The sequence below is a fragment of the Erythranthe guttata genome, chromosome 2 (genome assembly GCF_056151865.1).
Source record: "Erythranthe guttata isolate IM_541 chromosome 2, IM_541, whole genome shotgun sequence".
In the NCBI taxonomy this organism is placed as follows: Eukaryota; Viridiplantae; Streptophyta; class Magnoliopsida; order Lamiales; family Phrymaceae; genus Erythranthe; species Erythranthe guttata.
Genome location: NC_142534.1, coordinates 13484356 through 13506751, shown reverse-complemented (window position 1 = coordinate 13506751; position 22396 = coordinate 13484356). Strand labels below are relative to the sequence as shown.

At 35.4% G+C, this 22396-nt stretch overlaps 3 protein-coding genes across 4 annotated transcripts; 1 reads left to right on the top strand and 2 right to left on the bottom strand.

The window, feature by feature from the left end:
- The first annotated feature begins 1077 nt into the window (after positions 1-1077).
- On the top strand, positions 1078-10644 carry FY (Transducin/WD40 repeat-like superfamily protein). 2 transcript variants are annotated; one of them, XM_012980964.2, is made up of 18 exons: positions 1078-1604; positions 2726-2817; positions 3577-3645; positions 3868-3972; positions 5068-5163; positions 5238-5320; positions 5399-5470; positions 5786-5883; positions 6614-6673; positions 6762-6822; positions 6920-7007; positions 7155-7218; positions 7809-7887; positions 8581-8670; positions 9113-9201; positions 9338-9804; positions 9941-10123; positions 10273-10644. In XM_012980964.2, exons 1-18 carry the CDS (start codon positions 1277-1279, stop codon positions 10378-10380), a joined length of 2232 nt encoding a protein of 743 aa, XP_012836418.2. In that variant the 5' UTR covers positions 1078-1276; the 3' UTR covers positions 10381-10644. The 2 variants fall into 2 exon arrangements, with proteins under 2 accessions (XP_012836418.2, XP_012836419.2); XM_012980965.2 differs by having other exon boundaries at positions 1121-1604; positions 9341-9804.
- Positions 10645-11670: 1026 nt separating this feature from the next.
- Positions 11671-12854, bottom strand: LOC105957024 (two-component response regulator ORR9). Its single transcript, XM_012980934.2, has 4 exons — positions 12632-12854; positions 12412-12488; positions 12222-12299; positions 11671-12115 (listed from the first exon to the last, which is right to left on the bottom strand). The coding sequence occupies exons 1-4, from the start codon at positions 12738-12740 to the stop codon at positions 11942-11944; spliced, it is 438 nt and encodes a 145-aa protein (XP_012836388.2). The 5' UTR covers positions 12741-12854; the 3' UTR covers positions 11671-11941.
- A 2190-nt stretch (positions 12855-15044) lies between these two features.
- On the bottom strand, positions 15045-22275 carry LOC105957051 (SNF2 domain-containing protein / helicase domain-containing protein / F-box family protein). The gene is made up of 9 exons (XM_012980966.2): positions 21698-22275; positions 17978-20509; positions 17677-17890; positions 16708-16992; positions 16558-16617; positions 16347-16477; positions 16100-16214; positions 15708-15860; positions 15045-15356 (listed from the first exon to the last, which is right to left on the bottom strand). The coding sequence occupies exons 1-9, from the start codon at positions 22171-22173 to the stop codon at positions 15345-15347; spliced, it is 3978 nt and encodes a 1325-aa protein (XP_012836420.2). The 5' UTR covers positions 22174-22275; the 3' UTR covers positions 15045-15344.
- Positions 22276-22396: the final 121 nt, after the last annotated feature.

Genomic DNA, 22396 nt, shown 5'->3' with positions numbered 1-22396 from the left:
ACATGGTCCAACTGTAGATACTCAGCGAAACTCCACATCTGATCGCCAGGCTCGTAGTTAATCTTGTAAGATGCTATTTTTCGCTCCCTCTTAGCACCTTTTAGCGGACGAATTAGACATCCTGTAAACATAAAAATTATTTTAATTGCATTTAATTAACTAAATTATATTAAATTTACTAACTTATTTTAATCCAGAAAAAAAAAATTATTTTAAATCAGAAAAAAAAAAAAAATTATATCGAACGCCCGGTTTGGACGTTTCCCGGCCGAACCGACGCCTGGACCGGGCGCCGGTTCACCCGGGAAACGCCCAAACCGGGCGTCCAGCAACTATTTACACGCCCATGTCGGGCGCCGGCGTCCGTTCAGGCTGTCGGCGCCCGACATAGGCGTTCAAAACCGGTTTGCGAAAATTAAAAAAGCCATACAAATCGATTTGTAGGGCTTTAAACATGAAATTGGTTGCAAAATCGAGTTACCCAATGCATATAACACAAGTAGGAGTCGAAATTACCTGAAAAAATCCAAGTCCAAGCAATGAAATTAGTTGAATTCGATTTTTTTCGAATTTTTTTTTTTTTTTTTCTGAAAATTTTCGAATGGGGGGTTTTTGGAGAAATTTGAGAGTTTTAGAGGTTTTAGAGAGATAAAGTGTTTTTTGTTTTGAACGGTAAATAGCAGTTTTTAAACCGTAAAGAGCATTTTCTTTTAGTAAAGAAACAAATAAGATCTTAAAGAAAAAATGTGGGGTAGATGTATTTTTTTAAAAACATCTTATAAGCTCCCTAAGCTTATTTTGGAAAAAATAAGATCTTTTGCAATTTTTTTACCAAACACCTTTTAACAACTTATAAGCTCCTAAACATCTTATAAGATGTTTTTAGGAGCTTATAAGCTTAGCCAAACAGGCTCTAATAGGAACTCCCCTGTAAACAAACTTCAACTTATTTTGGTGAAATGTTTAAATTGTCCTAATAATTGAGATTTGAATAAGAAAATAAGGATTTGAATAATAAATGTCAAATGCATTTACCACACAAATGTTTTAAAATTGCAGAATCAGTTTATTTTCAGAAAAATAAAAACAAAGAAAGGCGTATATAATAAAAGAAAGAGGTACACGGTAGGGGTAAAGCAGTAAATTGGCACAAGAATTACTGCACTGTAGTACATTTCAATTAACCCAATTTCCAACAAAACCTTAAAACCCTAAAAACAGTCGATCCCCAAAACCTCCTCTTTCCCGCTTACAGTCCCACCATTGTTATCGAATAATGTACGGTGGTGATCCTCAGCACCAGCACCACCAGCAGCACCACCGCCCTCCGCCGGGAATGCAGTTGCCTCCTCCGGGAATGCAGTTGCCGCCGCCGCCACAGCCGCAGCATCCGAATGCTCACCAATTCCACCACCAACAACAGCCGCACGATTTCTCGCGGGGCCCCCATCCTCCGCCCGGCCCACCACCGCCTCAGATAATGCGGCAGCCATCTGCTTCCTCCACTAACCTGAACCCTCCCCAACTAGATTTTCACCAGCAGCAACAACAGCAGCAGCATCCACCTGCTCAGCCCCCTTTTCCCGTTCAGCCGCCTTATGATGGTCAGAAATGCGATTTTTTTTCTTCTTCATATCCATGTTTATCTGTTTTTGCCTCTTTTAGATTGCATATTACAGATTTTCTCCTTATGAACTGCTATATGTTTTGTTTGGAAGAGCAAATACTTAACTGTGAGAGCATAGTACATTAGCAAATGGCATTTCAATTTTAAGTTTCGTAATTGAAAAAAAAAAAGAAAAAGAGATCATTATGTCTGTATACTGTATATTTAGGGCTCTGTTGTAGGATATGACACCCAACATTTTAACTAGAATTTCACTGCCTTTCTTTATTCTGTGGTGATAGAGACACTTTATAGGGATGGGCGATCATGTAAAGGTAGAAGTACGATTCACATTTCAATTTATACAAATAGCTTGGTATAATTATGCTTTATATGTGCTGCATAGTTGGGCACTATTATATAATAATGATTGTAACTCCTAAACATTTAGGCACTGTCCAAGAACTTCAAGGAACTGCGCGGATTGCATTCTTCGCGTTCTTCATCTTTCTACATGACCAAGAATTTGGATTTAACAAGTGTTAACTCATGTTCTGGCGTCTCATTTATATCTTAAATTAAGTATTGGTGTGTAAAGAAATTGTGAATTACTTTCTGAAAAGCTTACTAAAGAAATTATACTTGGTCATACAACTTCTAACTTCTAAGAAGAAATATTGACACGTTACTTTTTGCATAAATAAGAATAGAAATGTGATATTCGAACTCTTGACTTGAATTACGCCATTTAAATTGGAGTGAGAATCAGAGTTGATAAATTCCTAATATTCTTTTGAGTTATAGTTCAAACAAGGATTCTAAGATTATACTACTTCTACTGTACCAGATCATAGTTCTGCTAGATTATGCCGTAGGAATTTAGTTTGAATAAGATAAATGCACAAGTCTGGTTCCTTTATATTCTTAACTAAAATAATAATGCCAGACCTGCTTTACTCGGTAGAGAAACTATAAAGACGGAATATTGTATTCATGGCAATGCCTCTTGTATCAGGGATATTTTTTTGGCTTGATTATTGTGGCTGTAGACCTTACTCTGGTTTTTTTGGCTTGATTATTGTGGCTGTAGACCTTACTCTGGTTCTAAACATGTTGCAGCTCATGCTGACAGTTTTGCTGCAAAAAGAATGAGAAAAATTGGTCAAAGACGGGCAGTTGACTATACAAGTACTGTTGTGAGATATATGCAGGTGAGTTTGCTTTGGATGTCGTTATGTATGCATATCCTTGTAAAATGTTGATACGGGTGTTTTATCGTCAGTAACAACATCACCTTTACCGTGTCTACTTAAATATGTGAATGAATTAATTTGTAGATTTTCTTTATATATTTATTTTTTACCTTCAGCACAACATCTAGCTTCTTTTCTTTGATTAACTAAAAGCATTATATGCTTAACTTTATTGATCCTTTATCTGTAGAAATCTAGTATGCTCTGGTCATTGTTATCTCATCCTTTAGTGAGATAATCTAGGACGTAAGTATTAAGTACTAGTTTTGACCTTTGTTTGCTCAGAAATATTATTACCTCCAGTTAGATAGCTGTATGGAGTTATGACCCTTGTTTGCATCAAGATATATTTGTTATGCGCTGGAATGAAGCTCTTGAATATCTTTGAGTGTCATCTCTGTTCAATTGGATGGATGTGCCGATAACTGATGTGGGGATTAAGAATAAAATCACGTGGAGAATAAAAATACAATAGTTGATATGGGCATAGTTGGCTTTAGCATCATGTGTTGTGTGTTTCAAGACTACGTTGTCACATCAAAATAAATTACCATAGAGAGACTCGTCTGAAAACTGCCTTGTTGGGCTATGATTATTCATTATTCATGCAGTTTCAGTTTCTAGTTTCAGTTGGACCAGTCATTGCTCTTTAATTGTGTACTTGAATTTTGACAACAAATTTGTTAAGAGAAGCTCATTTGTTTTATTCTTTGGCAGATTCGAATGTTTCAGCGAGATTCAAGGGATAGGACAGTTTTGCAGCTTAACCCTGCAGCAGCAATTGATGTTTGTTATTCTCCTCATCTACTTTTTTGTAATTATTTCAAATATGGACATCATGTTTCAACTAAAAACTTTGCAAAGGATAGGACTAGTTGTAAGATTATGTTTCAACTAAATTCTTTTCTTGGATTGAACATGAAATAATCATCTTTACTGTTTCTTCCACCTAGCTTAAACGTGTTGCTGAAGATACATCATTTTCGTTCATGTTTGTCATTGATGCAGATGTTGCCTAGTGTTGCCCACGTAGATAACCCATCCACAAGTTATGCAGCAAAGTTTGTACATACATCATTGAACAAAAACCGATGTTCAATCAACTGTGTTTTGGTGAGTTGAGGAAAACTAACCTTCATTCGGCACTACTAGGCACTAGCTTTGACATTCTACATCTTTTATGGTTTTCTCTCTGTGTTGTTTGCAAATTTACGAACCATAACATCTTTAGTTGTATACATACTGGGGGTAACACTGGTGAAATTATCCTACAAGGTGGTTTATTTTGGTTAGGTTTCTTTGGTTCTTTGGCAAACTTGTGTTGAAAAAATTATTTCCGTGACAGTTACTGCAAAGTCTTCACTTTTGTCTTGCAAGTATAGTTACTTTAATTCCTTAGTCTGCTAGCTTCCTGATGTTATATGTCTTAATTCTTTCTATAGGAAGAGTTGTCAGATTATGTGTTCATCATACTTCTCAATGGTGGAAACATATGCTAGAAGAGTCAATGAGAAATCTAGGTTTACATGTGTTCCTTTAAACTTAGAAGTAAAAGTTGACACGACCTGTAACTGTAAAGAACAAAGATTTCGTACGTGACTGAGTTAAAAGAGGCAGTCACTTATGAGTTTAAGGTTAAGATGACCTTGATGTTCTGTCTTAGCATGGATTTGTAGTTATGTACAAAAGAGGGTATATCAAAGAGGAAATGAAGAGTTCTAGTAATATATATGTTTTGATCATCTTCCAGGTGAAATTCCTTAATTTCATGTGATAGTGTGACTCACATCTTAAGTGTCATGGCATTCTTTCATGTCTAGGTCCGTGTGGTCAAGGCCACAAAGTTGTTCTTTTGGTCCATTTTTTGTCAAGTTAAAAGTGATTATTTGAAATGCAGTATATCATTCTGCTGTTCTATACTAACACAAAAGATTGTCGACATGGAAGAAATGCCGGGAATAAAAGCTCAAGTTATTTGCTAATCATCAGATAGTATCTGCTATCATGATTTAACTATGACTTACATGTTGGTGCATATGATAGTTACCAATTTTTCTAAAAATGTAATCCTGAACTTTACGCTTGTATATGTTTAGTAGTGCTTTTGTTCTATTGTAAGGACCAAACTTCCTATACATGGATCCTATATCTGTTGGATATAAGGCTAACCACATTCTGGTTTCGTATCTGCATCCAAATAATTGACAGTGGACTCCTAGTGGGAGACGTCTTATTACTGGATCTCAAAGTGGGGAATTCACTCTGTGGAATGGGCAGTCCTTTAATTTTGAAATGATATTGCAGGTATTCCAATTAATAAATTAGCTTCTTGTTGTTTAGAACTATGAGAATCCATATGAATATTTCATAATCTGCAGGCTCATGAGCAAGCTGTCAGATCTATGATATGGAGTTATAACGAGAACTGGATGGTTACTGGAGATGATGGTGGCGCCATAAAGTAAAACTATTTTTTACAAGTTCATATCAAGGTTATCTCAATTAATTTGGTTCTCAAATTGATGCTACCTGGTTGCAGGTACTGGCAGAATAACATGAATAATGTCAAAGCTAATAAGTCAGCACATAAAGAATCAGTTCGTGGCTTAAGGTATAATATCATGCTTCAAACTGGCTATCTAATATCCCCGTTTCTCTATTTGTATTTAGGACATGTGTTTCATTTTCTCATTGTAGATTGTTTTTCTATATTATCTTGCAATTCTTCCATGTTTTGATTAATTCCTTCATCATTAGGCTGGAAAGAACTGCGACTGTTCTCATTTTCAACAAAAATACCATAACTCTTTTCTTAATAAACTACTTTTTTCTTTCTCTGAGAGTCGTAGTCTTTTTTTAATTTTTTTTTTTTTAAAACTTGTGATGACTGATAACTGTCTATTTTTGTCTGTAACCTTGTTACCAGCTTCTGTAGGACAGATTTGAAGTTCTGTTCCTGTTCTGATGACACTACTGTCAAAGTCTGGGACTTTGCTAGGTGCCAAGAGGAGCGCTCATTATCTGGTAATGTCCTTGATTTATTGATTCATTTAAGGATTATTTGTGGGTCTAATTAGATTGAATCTCTCCTGTTGAAATTGTTCTTGATGCCTAACTTCTCAACAAGAAAAGAAAGCATGATGGTACATCAAGAATTTGCACTGGAATAACGTAGATGGCCAAGCTTAGTAAAATTAGTAAAATAGTTATCGCCATTCTCCAAATAGAATCCACAAAGCCTTTACAGTTTGTTTCACTCGCTATGCAAGTACCAAGCTCTATGTGCTGATTCTTTGAGCTGCCTAGACTTGTAACTTCTTTCGAATTAAAAAGCTAACATTCTATCTTCTCTGAGATCTCAAAACTAAATTAAATAAGTGCACAGTTATATAAATTCTCAAACTATGAAACAATGCAATGTATCTATCTTACTGCACATTGTTTTCCTGCAATCACACTTAAAAAGTCAAATGAACTATTTTAAAGTAAGAAATTGACCTTTACTACACATAAGTGAGCAGAGTTTCTCGAGTAGGATTCTGTTCTTCTCTGAAATTTCATTAACTTGCTGGCATGACAGTAATATCAGTAGTTTATGAGTTGTCTATTAGTGATCAGTGGCCCTTGTGATACTGTATATTTTGTTCGTAATCTCTTACATTAAGACGAATAAGTTGTCCACTACCAGTTTTATGATGATAATTGGTGCATAATATAACCTAAGAATTTCTTGTGTGTCCTTTAACTCAGGCAGGCCATGGTTGGGATGTAAAGTGTGTTGACTGGCATCCTACTAAGTCATTATTGGTTTCCGGTGCGTGCTTTATTAGTTTTGGTATATTGAAAATTTCAAAAGTCACGCGATTTTCTGTTATTTATTATTTTCAATGTGCTTTTCATAGGTGGAAAAGACAACCTTGTCAAACTCTGGGATGCTAAGTCCGGGAAAGAACTCTGTTCATTGTAAGTAACCCCCATTGGTACTCCTTTAGTTTATTAAATAATGATTTTAAATTATCCTTCAACTGAATCTAATTGCATAGTAATTGTGGTTTTGTAGTCATGGCCACAAGAGTACAGTTCTTGGTGTGAAATGGAATCAGAATGGTAACTGGGTTTTAACAGCTTCAAAGGATCAGATTATCAAGGTAGGCTTATTGGCTCAGGCTTACTAATCTTTTCTCTCTCCCTTACAATGATGAGGGGGTGTAGTCTGTAAGGAAAAATAAATTGTAATCAATTGATTCACATTCATTTATTTCTCCTTGATATTATATGATTCTCTTTCTTTACAGCTTTATGACATACGGGCGATGAAGGAGCTTCAATCTTTCCGTGGGCATCGGAAGGATGTTACGTGTATGAAATTTCTTATATTTCATCATAGACCTTTTACTTTACCTGGATGCATGCAATCTATTTACTCCCTTCATTTGTGTTAAAATCTGCTAGAAGTGATTGGTCAACTACTCAACTTAATCCATTTAACATTGATGCATAGTCATTTAAATAGTTTTCTTAGCTCTTTCAGTGCCAGGATACAATTCATCCGAATTAGAGTAAATGTAAACAGGTTCCATATATTATGCTTATGACATTTGACATAGTTGAGTCATAGGTCTGAGATCTTGTTTGGGAGAAAACATCCCTGAAGCTAATAAAAAACCTGCAGCTATGTAGAATGCTAGTGATTTATTTATGCTTTTTTCATAGAAGGCCATTGCTCTTCATTAAGTTATTCTGTTTAACATACTAGAATTCAGGTGATCTGTGCTTCTCGTTCTTTGAAACAACTCTGCCTCTTATTTTACATTCTTACTTTTATACCTGTGTCTTTTCTTGCAGTCTCTAGTGTGTTTGGACCTACTTTGATCTTTGTACTTCTGCCTTTTCTGTGGCCTCCTTATATTTATGATGCTTATGTTGCCTTCATGTTTTTGCTTCCATAGCATTGGCTTGGCACCCATTTCACGAGGAATACTTTGTTAGTGGGAGTTTTGACGGATCAATTTACCATTGGCTAGTTGGGTAAATTCTTTACCTTATTGCTTGAAATACATATTAGTTTCATTTTGTATATATTTGTCCCTTTATTTATGTAGGCTTTTTTTTTTTTTTTGAGAATGTCTTCTTTGGTAAGTGCTGAAGTAATATTGATCAAGTTTTGAGGTTCGTATCCACTGCTTATGTTGGACTTCTTAAATCTCTTTTGGTCCATTTCAAAGCACAGGGAACTGGTTCACACTGATAAGAAAATTTGGAAATACCTATTTTGTATTATTACATGGATATAATTACCAGAATTTCTCCCAGCTGTTGCAGAATATAGAGACTTACCCCTTACATAGTTGAAACTTAATCATGGATACAAGACATTTTCACCTTTTATACTGTAAGCTATATCTCTCATCATATATATTCCCTACGCCCAAGCTCTTTTCAATAAATAGTTCAATGATATGAGGTTGAGAAGGAAATAGGCATATCGTGATCTTATTTTGCTTGTTCCTTTCTGGCTTTTGGCCCGATTCTTTACTTTCCTTTTTATCTTTTTGGGCTAGAGGATAAAAATTAATTATAATTTAGTTCCTGGTTTAGAAGGATTAGTTCTTCAGGCAGTAGTTTCTAAGAAATACTCACATGTTGTTCATTCAGTGTGCGAGTTGGTAACTGATATTTGGAAATTATTGCTCTTGACCATCATCTAATTTTTTGTGGCAGGCATGATACTCCCCAGGTTGAGATACAGAACGCACACGACAATAGTGTTTGGGACCTTGCATGGCACCCTATAGGATACCTTCTCTGCAGGTACTAATTTATCTAATCAACTATTTGATTTTCAACATCTCGTGTGGTAACTGTACTTGTACTGGCTGCATATATCTATGGAGGCTCTCTAAATCCCTACATAGAACAACTAAGTTTTAAATTTGATTTCTGTTCATGTACGTATTGTCACGTAAGGGAGTTTGTTTCCCTTGTGGGTTCCTTTTTAGCTTCCTGTTGTTACTCTATTGTGTGTAACTTACTACAGTGACTATTTGACGAAAGTTACTCTCGATATAAATGTTTAAACATTGTTGTTTTTTTAGCAATCAAGCTATCTGTACTTTAAATTTGAGCAACAATAGTCTCGGGAAAATATTGGATACTGTCACAACCAAGTAGTAGTTTTTGTCGTACCTGCTATAAAAACTATGATCAAGGAAAAAAGATGGATAGTTACTAATTGAAAATTGCTTCTGTGCAGTGGTGGCAATGATCACGCAACAAAGTTTTGGTGCAGAAATAGGCCTGGAGACCCCGTCCGTGATAAATTGAACACAGGACAAAATCAAGGTTTTACTAATATTCTCTTCTTATTTTACTGCATCAGTTATTTACTATCAAATACGTAAAGCGACAATGATTGTAAAAATATGTTTAGCAGTTGATTTGTTTTCTATGCCTCATATTTTCTTAACTATTTGTTTAGCAGGTTATGGTGAGCAGAACCCTGCTATGGGAGGCCGTGGGCAGGTACCATACCCTATGGCTGAGCCACCCATAAACCCTGGACCATTCGGAGCTAATTTGGCTCGGAATGAAGGTACAATCCCAGGTATTGGAGCTGCAATGCCGCTAGCTATTCAATCTCTCGATCAAGGAGATCAGAAACTACCCACACCAGGTTCAAATCCAATGCCTTTAGGACCTCCTCCTCTGCCGCCTGGTCCACACCCATCCCTTCTTATGAACAAACAACAACAGCAGCAGCTCTATCAACAAAACGCTCCACCACAACTCCAACATCACCAGCAAATGTCCTCTCTGCCTTTGCCGCCACCAAATATGCCGCCTCACATGCAGCAACCTCCACATTACTTATCTCGCCCTCCCCCTCAGCTACAACAGCACAATACTTCTCCCAACGTGCCCTCGTCAATGCCTGGCGGCCCTATGGTAAGAGAAATAAAAAATCTCTAGTTCGACTATGTAATCATTTTGATCAAACTGCCTTTTGATGGACTTGCATAAATATATATATATATATTTTTTTTGAATTAATATTTGCACCTATTTGTGGTGTTATTTATAGGGTGGTATGAATCAAATGGTTCCACAAGGCCACTATATGGGGATGAATCAGATGCCTTCTGGATCGGTGCCACCTGGCAATATGCCTTCACTTGGTAACCAAATGTATCAACCTGGGGGTGTCTTTAACAGGCCCCCACAAGCAGGGCAGATGCCTATGATGCCTGGAATGAATCCTTATCAGGTACGAAAAAAATTTAGTCTAGAAATTTTTTTTTGGGTAAATAATCGTGATTTTGGGCGTTGATTAATCTTGTTGGAGTTTCTCTTTTTTGGGGAATTTTGTTAATTCAATTCGAGGCTAATGCGGTAGCATATACTTTGTTGATGCAGCCTGGAAATCCGAATGGTCCTGGTATGCAGTCGAATTATAATATTCCATCTGGGATTCCTCCACCTCTGCCGCCAGGGCCACCACCGCACGGTCAATCTCATCAGTAGACACAATTTGTATATTTTCCGAACTTTTTTAGTTAGAAACAAAGCGGACATATATATCTCTGTTGTGTTGTGTTGTAAATTGTACCTTTGATGAAATTTTGCTGATATAGCAAAGATGCAGGCTTATTTTTACGCAGTTTTTTTTCAATTTTTTTTAATAGACTCTTTTAGGTGCTGTATTTGTGGCTATGTTACCATTTTCTGGTTTGTTTAAGATACTTTTATCTGATTTTAGTATTTCATATTATATTTTAGTGCATCTAATCCATTTCTCTCGAAAAATAAAATAAAATATAATATAATAAAATATAATTTATACTTTACAAAGTCAATTGCACGGTTGCACCATACTTTTCTGTTACCATTTCAAGTCACCAAAAAAGGAAAATGTAAGTTTTGAATACTTTAATTTAATATAAATATATATAATGTTAATAATTAATATTTATTTATTTAAATATCAATAAAAAAAGTGATATATATTTGTTGTAAAATGTGATCATATTTGATAGACAAAATAGATGGAAAAGCGTCGTCTACCAAGGGACTTGATTAGAGTCAAACTCGGATAATTGTGGTTAAAATCTAAAAATAAAAATAATAGAAATATCACATTAGTAATATAATATAAATCTTATTGTCTTTTTTTTTTTTTTTTTTTTTTTTTATTTAACGAACGAACACGCAACCAACTATATATGTGTATTGGGTAAAACTACACTCTTGTATAATAGATTCTAGTACGTGTAACGTGAAACAGTGGACGTTAAAACAATACCCAAAACCATCAAATGCTTATATAAGACAATATTAAATAAATAATAAGGGACGAGGGGAGGAATAAAAAATATTAAAAAGTAGGATAAAAAATAAGTTAAAGTTTGGAGCATGTCAATGATTGAGATTGTGTTGAGATTTGGTCGGCATCTTACAACTCTACTTCTTCGGTTCTTCCCCCTTTATCAACAATTAATTCATTTCTCAATATATATATATATATAATATATATATATATATATATATATATAATCAATAAAACAATATGTAGTTGATAGAGGGAACGATCAAATTAGTGTGATTCATTCCATGTACCTAAATATTTAACATTAACTGGAAATAAAAAAAAATTAAAAAAAAAGGGATTTATTCTATTTTACATTTGATAAATTTAATCACCCAATCGTAATAATTAATAAATATGTATACAACGCGCGAAAGACACACAACCACGCATTTACGCATAATTATATCGAATGTATTTCACTCGACGCAGCATTCACAAGACTAAAATTAAAGTACTGAAGCGTTGCCGCGTAAATTGATTTATTTTTGTATATTTATAAAAGATCACAAAACGGCGGTGGCCGCGTATGAAAACGGAAAATATTCGATTACGAAGAATTTCCCTCTCTAAATATATCCACAATCAGAAGAAGATCATAACAATTTTTTTTCTACTAGCTCTAAACAAAATCACTAAGTACCTCAAACAAAAAAATAATTAATTATCAAAAATTAATTAAAGTGGATTATAAAATCTTGTGATTGGCTAATCAAATAATCAAGTGCATATATTCCTCCTCAACAAATGAGGTCTTAATTTATTGACATCAGATTGTTGAACTGGTTTAAGGAAGAACTCTTCAGCACCTTGTTCCATGCAGCTGTTTATTCTTGATGCTACATTTTCTGATGACATAATCACCACTGGAATATCTTTCAATAATCTTGATTCCTGTAATTATATATAAAAAAAATTAATATTCTTTTCTTGATTAAATAATTATTTAAAAAAAAATTGAAAAAAAAAATTATTTTTAGGGTTAGTTTTAATTACGTACCTTGATCTTTCGCAGAAGATCGTAACCGGTAACTGCGGGCATGCTGTAATCCGTGATGATCAAATTTATCTCCACTTTCTGCATGCCAAAATTGATCAATGTTATTAAAAAAAAATTAACAATTTTTTTTTTAAATAATAAAAGTATTTTTTTTATGTGATATATAGAAAAAGAATCATATATTATATACCAGAGTGTTATTTGATTTTTCATCACCAACCAATCCAAGAAACTCTAGTGCTTTCACTCCAGATTCGACTACGGTAACTGCATACGATATATATAACAATCGAAATCAGCATAAAACAAACATAAAATCATAACAAAAAAAAAATTGAAATATTATTTTGACTAATAAAAATACCATTAATTAAAAATTAAATAAATAATAAAAAAAATATTAAATATACCTTGATAAGAAGAAGTTTTGAGGAGCCTCTCAATCAACTTTCTATCAATGATGCTGTCATCAACTGCCAGCACATGAAATTGAGTTTCTGCAGCTATTATTCCACTCATTATTTCTATTTCCTTTTGTTAAAAAAAAACTATATGAAATTTGAGTTTCTAGAGAGAGAAAATGATGAGAGAGAGAGAGAGAGGTGAGTAGAGAATGGGAGAGAAATGGTTTGAAGAATGGGAGATATAAAAGAGAATGGATTATTGAAATGTGGGAAAAGAGAGATATTCAAAAAAGATATCAACAGATATTATTTCAGAATCTTTGGGATTTTCTTTGATATTTGAATTGCTTCAGAAGCAATGAACTTTCTTTCTTTTATTTTCATGGATTTTTCAAATTTTATTAAATTATTATTTGTTGGGATCTTGTATTTAAATAAATAAATAAAATAGATCCTATGGCTCAATATAATATTATTTATTTTGCAGCCCCTTGACCTTACATTATTATAGGTAACATGCAAACGTATCTCTCTCTCTCTCTCTCTCTCTCTCTCTCTCTCTCTCTCTCTCTCTCTCTCTCTCATGTATGTGCACACTAATTTTGACTCTTTTTCATAAAATCTTTTTTTTTCTATTTTTAGTAGTTGATATTGGAAATATTCAAAAGATATATAATTGCAATTTGCAATAGCTAGCAAGGTTTACAAATAAGTGGTTTTGAAGATTTGGTAAGATACTGGATACACCATATACTTTTACACCATAATTCACACACACACACACACATATATATATATATATATATATATATATATATATATATATATATATATATATATATATATATATATATATATATATGAGTCAAATGGGAATTTTTGTTACACCGGATTATTAACATTGGATGCTTGTTAATTTTAGATCTGCATATAATCACAGACATACTCATGCAGATGTGTGCTTAGTGGGTGGTCATTTATCGTGATTTACAGCTAACAATCACTCGATGTAGCATGTAACTTAGGTAGTTGACACTTTACAATATAATACACATTAATGGTAAAATTTGATTAAACCATAGTAAGTTTGCACAATTGAATAAAGAAAGCCGCGTCGCCGAATACATTTTAAATATCCAATTGTAATAAATTAAAGATGGATAATTATTATGCATGCTTCACAAACTAGGTAAAAGAAACAACAAAAAGAAAATTAGATACCATTTGACATATACCTAAAATTAACCCGTGGGTTTAATTTTGAAAATTTTCAAAATTTTCCCCAACATTTTTCAAATTTCTATTAATTTATATAAAACATAAAAAAAAAAAAAAAAAAAAATTGTGTGCAATAGTATTAAGTATTAACATCCCCTTAAGAATTTATTAATGCGTTCGGCACCCCAAACTTTAAATCATGGCTCCGCTAATATTTTAGGGCATATACTTCACAATGATATTCAATCTGCATAAAAGAATCATAGGATTTTCGCAAGAAAAATATGAAAGGCTGTAGTAATATTCAATCTGATATATTTCTCCTCTTTAATTAATTAGTGGACATCTATCTGTATTAAGATAAGTTAAATAACAAGAGTCAACTCCATATTATATTGTTTCATTGTTATTATTTTTTTTACAAGTTCTTGCTTGTATCTGTGTGATTAATTATGTGTAAATCAAAGATGTAAAATAATCATATGAAATATATCGAATGTGATTAAATTGTTTTGTTTTGATTGGGAAAATAGTACTCGTGTCTCTATTTTTAGATAATAATCGAAATTACTTTTAAAAAAAAATGAAATTACTTTAATTTCCTTGATGATGTCAATCTCATGGCCATGTAATTAAATGGAACAATAATTAAAATATTCCACAATAATAAAAGGTGTTAGAAAAATCATTACAAGAGAATTAAGTTCTCTTTCTCGCTCTATACATGTACAATTTATGATAAAACGCAATAGTTTGAAGATATTTAAGGGTAAATTACAAACAGCTCCCTGCGGTAATTTCTGTTTATGAGAAAACCCATTAAATTTTCATAATTACATCCAACCCCTTGAAATTTATAGATTTCTTACATTAACACCTTTTTGTAGGAGTTGGATGTCAAAAATTTACAAACTACAGGGGGCTGAATGTAATTTTTCAAAATAAAGCAGTTTTTCTGTATTTATACTTTACGTCAGGGAGGTGATTGGAATTTACCCTTAAAGCATATTGTCATCATAATTCATATGGAAAGAGTTATATTTTTTCTTCTCTTGTTGGGAACAATTTACATATCTATGAATAATAGATTATAGGTGCACTTTTATCGACTCTCAAGTGCGAAAAGGTATATCGTACGTATATACACATATTCACGTGTATACATGTGTGATTATATTTAAATATATGTTAATATGCAATATTTTTCATTTGGTGTAGCATGACAAAAAAACGTGGGATCAAAGTGTTAGAAGTCAGAACAGCAAAAAATCGATATAATACACGAGAAGCACAAAACGGACTCCTCCGTTCTACAAAAGCATATTCGTATAGCTGCTATCTATGAAATAAAAAATCAGAAGAAATTCTGAATGCAGCAAACACTAAATAAACCTTTTGTTTGACATCCTTGATCGCTACGATATAAATAAATACGCCAAAAAAGTCGAGAGCGAGTCATAACTTCCGAACAAGGCGTTCTATTCTAGCCCTTCAAGAATATCTATTGTGCGACCTGACAAACAAATATACCCTACATCGATAACTTCATAGACGAATAAATACAAGTTCCATCCAACAAAAAGTCGTTTGACAGACTAGAACTAATTATGGAGACATATAAGCATAAATATATGATTCTCAAACGCTTGTCGTTTTTTGACTTTTTTTTTTCATCTAGAACAAAAGAAAAAAGTCTTTCGAAAAGATGGTCCTTTCATATTATCGAACTTAAATAAATTTAGTATTTATCGGCCTCATCACAAGAACATGTGCATTCACCACAAATATAAGAATCAATCAAGAGTCAAAAAAAAAAAAAAAAGCACAAGAGAAATCATAGATACCAAGTGTAAGCTGCGCGTACCTTTTCTGTCCTGGAACTAGTTCGTACGAAGCTAAGGTGAGCCAAGTAATTGCTCTCTGCAAAATCATGTAATGTGTGAAATGACCGTTGTGTCCCGTCAGGAGTATTTGTAGCGAACTCTTCCTTCAACAGCCTTCTGCATTCATTGCCGTCCTGAAGAGGTGGTACGATATTAGTTGACATAAATTAAACAGATCGTGCCGCAAATATATATCATCTATTCTTCCGTAGATAAAGCTGAAAAGGTAGGAAGAACTTCAACAAGCACTTGTTTGATTCGTGTTCTTGCCTTGGAAATTGACCAGATTTCATAAACTTATAAGTTGGTACATGTTACTTGTGTTAACCCCCGATAGATGACCATAGAAACAAAATAGAAAGGAGCACGCTACCTGTAAAAAATTCAGCATTTGCTCTTCAATTGTACCATTCATGGCTAATGTTTCTACATGAATTGGGCGTGTAGCACCCATTCGATGAGCACGACTGATAACCTGCTCCTCCATGCTAACAATTTTTTACAAAAAAAAAGATTAAAAATTAAAAAAAATCTATCAGGCTTGTAGGTCAACTTATTCATGAGAAAACAATGATATATTATCAAAGTACTTGTCTAGAAAAAAAAAATTCACCCATTACCTTCTATCCCATATGGGTTCCATCAGATAGACATGATTCACAAAGCTTAAATCGAGACCTAATGCTGCACTTCCATCCATCAAGAGAACCATACAATTTGCATCATGCTGGAAAGTTGCCAGTGATTTCATCTGAATTCCATAAGAGTTGTTAGCAACTGAGCATATCGAAAGCATGAAGCCATCAAAACAACAAAATAATGATTAAGTACCTTATTGCTGGAGTGCATTGGACTATACATTCCAGCAAACTGGATGCCTGCAATACTTAACTGGGAAAAAATTGAAGAAAAATTAACTCATTAACTGAAGAGATTACGAAGAGAATCATGTTTATGTTTGACCCAATATTTACAATTTACCTGTTGTTCAATGATATGGATGTGTTCAAGAAACTGTGAGAAAACAATGACTTTCTCCAACGGAATCTGGCTCCACCCGTTTTTTAACTTACTACAAGCATCTTGATCTAGTGATATATTGAAATAGCTCCTGTTAGAAGAGAAATTAAGTTCACTAGACACGTCCTCTCTCTTCTCATCAGGGTATCCAGTCCTCCTATTAGTTTCTTGCAATTCTTTTAACCGGCGAACTAAATATGTAACTTTGCTGCTAGATGTTGACTGCCAATCAGGATTCCAGTCATCCTGCATCAAACAGAAGCATCGTTTTAAAACGTTACAACCTGGAAATTGAGGACATAACTAGATACACAAATGAAAATGATCATCTTAGCCACCAATAGGTTACTAAACCAAAGATGACCAGGGCATATGATAAAAATATAAGCCAAATATCATTAGTGCGTTAAACTTCACGGTTCAGGGGCAATTTAGTCTTCTCTCCATTAATCAAAACAAGGGGCCAGCTTAATCTAGCCACAGGCCTTTCTATTTCCAAATGCCTTTGACAGCACTGGAATTCTCAGAGCAACCATGAAATAATAAATCTTTAAATCTGTGAACTAAAAGTAACGTGTTGCTTCAATATGTTTATCAGAAATATTTCCTAGAAACAAGCAATTTGTTTTCTGAATCAATCAAGAAAGGAGAGAAAATGAAAGAAAAGATTGCTTAGAGTGACAGAGAGAAAGTTGGTATACGTGTCAATTGATGTGGTCAGCTGAAGAGAAGACCCACATCGTGGATAATTCATTTCTCCATCTATTATACCGAAAACTACATATCACAGGCTTATTTCTTGCCAATGAAATGAAACAGGAGTTGCATTGGCCTATTACATGAATAGCAGGTCTATTTCTAAAACGATAAAGATAAGAAATATAGGCAATGGCAAATCATAAACAATAAAATATACCAACTTGAACATACCTGCTTATATGAAGGCTGTAACTCAATAAGATCCTTTGGAACAGGCCACTTAGGATTGGGATTCTCTGGACGGGCTAATTCTTCCGGACTCTGCATTTCATACGAGTTACCGCAGCCAGGGAATGTGCACCTTTCACTGTCTAGAGCAACACAATCAAGGCACATAAGGTGCTTACAAGGTGTAATGACAGGTAACCGACACCATTCTTTGCACCTGGTGGTATGAATACAAGCAAAACCATTATGCTTTTTAAGTTAAATGAGATCATCAAGACCAGAAAGATAAACAAGCTAACCTTACCTCATGCAATCGCCACCATACGAAATACTATACTTTATCCAGCCATACTCCTGAGACATAGGATCCAGACCATTCTCTACTAAGATATCCATAGTTTCTTGAATATCTTGGCCGGCATCGGTTACTCTAACATGTCCAGCCACGCAGCAGGATAACCTAACATTTTTTATTGTGTTAGCCCGAAATTTCCACTGTTTTGGGTTCAATAAACTTTCAACATGAGACGAATCATTCCAGTCAGCCATTAAAATATTACGCCGAACTGTTTCTACCAACTCGTTATAACTTTTTGCATGTTCTTCAGAGAAATCCACAAATGTTACTCTTTTTATGCAAGGTGGGATCGCTTTCAGATCTGTTTTCCTTGCACTAATCATGCATCTGTTAAGTAACTGCAGCAAACGTGACCTTCCCTCTTCCATCTCTGACTCAAATGGCCTTAGGATACCTGTTTCCCATGACTTCTGATGCTGTCCATAAGTCTCCTCTTTGAGAAACTTCAGCATTGGTTGGAGATAAGATAGCTGACTGTTAGGAGTGTTGGGAGTTGGAGTACCTGTCAACAACCAGCGGTTAGTGGCAGTCAGCGACACCGCCATTTGCAATTTGTTTGTCAAACTGAGACTTGAGCCAAGAGTGTGCCCCTCGTCCAACACGAGTCTAAGCCAGTGAACTTGCATTAGCACACTTCTTTTACGGGGACCCCACTCAGCACTCAGGCGATTGAAAGTGGTTATCACAACATCATAATCCCAGGCCAAATTGTGAGCAGAAGGTTTTTTCTTTTGATCACCCCATACATAGACTCTCAACTGGCCTGGACTAACATGCCTTTCAATCTGAGTTTTCCAGTGATCGACAAGATTTGAGGGGACAACAATCAAAGTTGCACTTGACAGATAGAACCTGAGTGAGTCTAATGGCTCGCAGAGAGCAATCCGTAGGGAATCCAAATCAAACGCCAGGTTCACAAGACTTCTGGGATAATACCACTTCATGGGACCTTTTTCTACTCTTTTTACAAGGCCAAATGCTTCAAATATTTTGTGATAATCACGAGCAACTCTAGTATCAAATAGTGAGGTTCCTACAACAGGGCTCACCAAACCAGTAGTTTCCATTTCTGCAAGCTTATCAGGAGAAAGTTTAGCTAGCCAAGTCAAAGCTTTCTTTGTCTCAGAATTTATCAATGTATAGTGTTCCTTTAGAACACTAATGAAAAATGATATATTTTCCTCCTGGCCCCCGGAGAATCCCTTGGTATGAAATCCTGGTAGGTATGTGATAGGCTCCTTAATATCCCAGGATTCTTCAGGAACATTACAACTCTGGTATGAAGAGTCGCTGTTCATACTGCAAAACCATGCCATGGAAGTATTTGCTGCATATCCATCTGCAACCTTCCGCCACTTGCCACAAGCCTCACACTGGACCCAAGTTTCGTTATATTCAATTTCATCTGCGGCTGTCTCCTTATCCCTCTTCCTAGTGACAGGTCTCCCACGGCGGGGACCACCCTTTTTGCCCGAATATGCATCCAGAAGATTTCTCTGTGCACTGCTTGAGCTCCTGCTGCACTGCAAGGTGATGGCTGCGGGTGTTGAGCGTGTACCCAATTTAATTCGTTTATTCGAACATGAATCACTGGATTCCTGCATTTGCGCAATCGGACCAAGAGATCTGGGAGAATTTGTTGCTTTGCCGCTACAGTACTTCTTTGGGGTGAGTTCATCTAGAGATAACTGTCCCCTCCGAGTTTTCTGACCCATAATATTGTTGATAGTTGACATATTACCTCTAGTTATAGTGTCAGCACTGACTTCATAATAACCACCCCTCTGGTTTCCATCATGCGTACACCAGATCACTTGTACTGCATCTGGGGTTTCTGCCAAGGTTCCTTGTCTCTTCAGAATAAGTGAAAGGGTAGTAATAGTCTTACCTAACCCAGGTTCATCGCAGAACATTCCCCCACGAAAATCCCTAACCGTCGGCACTACACCGGCTACAATTTCACCAGAAACCACATTGATATTAAAATCAAACCCATCTTGGGTCCTGAAATCCATATAGAGAGGATGTTGTAATACTTTAGAATCACTCTCACGCTGTAACATCCACTCAACTGCAGCCTTCTGATGAGGATACAGTTTAAGTTTCATACATGGCATGATGGATGCTGCCAAGTTCCTTAAATGATGGCAGGTCAAAGAAACCTTAACAAGGTCTATTGGGCTAAGTGTAGTTAAAATATTAATCAAAATATCATCTGACAGCACCCAGATGCCGGTATCACAGGATGTGTCAGCTGGTTGTATTATTGTACCATCAAAGTCAACCTTCATTGTCACAGAGGGTAAACTCTGAAAAATTTCCTGGAGTTCAAAGAGCTTTTTTTTCTTAGGATTGTCAGATGCACCACAATGTCGCTTACAGCCAAGGACATGACAGTCTGTTACATTCCAACTGCTATAATCATCAGGATCCAATTTGACGGACTTGAGCATCAAGCTTCTAGATTCCCAATCACAGCTGCCAGCAACATTTATTAACTACATTAGAATCGGCAGCGAGATAAAAACCTCTAACCCAAGGTAACATTTGGGGTTTTGGTGTATATATGAAATGCATTAAAACCAAGATTCAGAGAAATAGCAACTCAGAGTCATCTTACAAATCAATATCAATTATGCTGTGGAAGACTGCCATCAAAGTCACTATGGGAGATTCATCAAGTAGAGACAAAAATATAAGTATTTGAATCTGTAACTTAGTGATACAACACGATTTGGCTCGTCATGCTATTCAATTGCAAAATCAACCCAACAACAAGTCCTAGTCCACTTGAGAGGAGAACAAAAAAGAGTAGTAAAGGTATGATTTCTGGTACAACTTATATTTATTTCTCCTGTTTTTGAAATGAAAGCAGGCATACGTGAAAAATAGAAAGGTGGTTGTAGCTGATTTTCAAGAACATACTAATATGTGAATATCACCAATACGGATCCTATTTGGAATTTCTATTATTCAGACTACTAATGAATATTATCTTCTTTTATAAATCCACTGATGACACGAGATAAATTTTAGAGGTCACCACATCCGTTTAGTGTCTTACATAAAACATTGAAACATAGGTCTTAATCTCTTTAATCAACAAGAGCAATCAGAATTCTGGTTATTCATCGTCTTGCTACCACAGATTTTATAATGTGCAGTACGGTCAGTCCACTACTTATAATTATATTATCGACGTGAGTGTTTTTCAGTTTTCACGACCCACCTTCCTATCCAATGCTCGACGGTAGACCATGAGTACTATCTAACTTCTCCAGTTTCCCTACAAGGTTTCTACTTTTCGTACAGGCTAAAAAATCTATGAAATTCCCCATCACTTGTCATTATGCAGGTAAGCAATACTATCCTTAGGAAGAATACAAGAGCCATTACGACTCTCTTACTATCATTATCCGTATTAAATACTTAAAAGTAGATCCAACTGAAGCAATCAGCTTATAATCAATTAAATTTTTTGTTTCAAGAATGCAAGAACTTGCGACTGCGGAATCCAATGTACCATCATTGCTAACATAAACAACGACGAGTCAGAGTCTACATCGGCCAACATATAAAAAAAAAACAAAAAAAAAAAAAAAAACCTCAATTTCACCGCAGAAACTAAAAATAAATAAGCGAACGAATCACTAAAAAAAAGCGCACCTCAAGTGTTTCATAAGCGAGGCAGCAATGGCGCTCGACCGCGGGAACTGCCATCCAGACCACAAATCAATCGGCAAGTAAACATCCACTAAAACCACAGCTCTAATTTCCCTACTCCCACCCTCTGATTCACCCTCGCGTGGAGACACACCAACGACACGCGCCGCAATCCGCATGCATTTATGGGCTACGAGGGCGTGCAATTGGTGCACAACGCTAATCGATCCGTGGACCATTCCAAGTTTACTCCACCGCTTCTTCACAGAAGGCGTCGCTTTGGAATCTGGAGCCTGCGCTCCACAAATTGGGGATAAGCGGATTTCATTATCGGCGACGAAGTAAACGTTCGGCGACTCACCGGCGATGCGGCAAATCGAATTTAGGGGAATTGAGGCATCGCCGGGAACTGCGAGCACCGCACGGAAGTAACCGCAGAGCTTGAAATCGGCGGCCGGAGGTACGACGTCGTTCTCCATCTCCCCGCAATTTTTTGGAAGAGATTTTTCTGCTTCGGATTCTGTGGGTTTCTTTCTGATGAATCGGAGAAAGAGAAAAAAAAAAAGAAAAAAAAAAAAGAACGTTTTATATGTAAGGTATGTACCAGGGGTATAAATGTCTAAAACCGAGATAGGCAGTGAAATTACAAAGTTGCCCACGGATAAATTGTTTGAGGAGAGAAAAATACACAATGGTAAAACG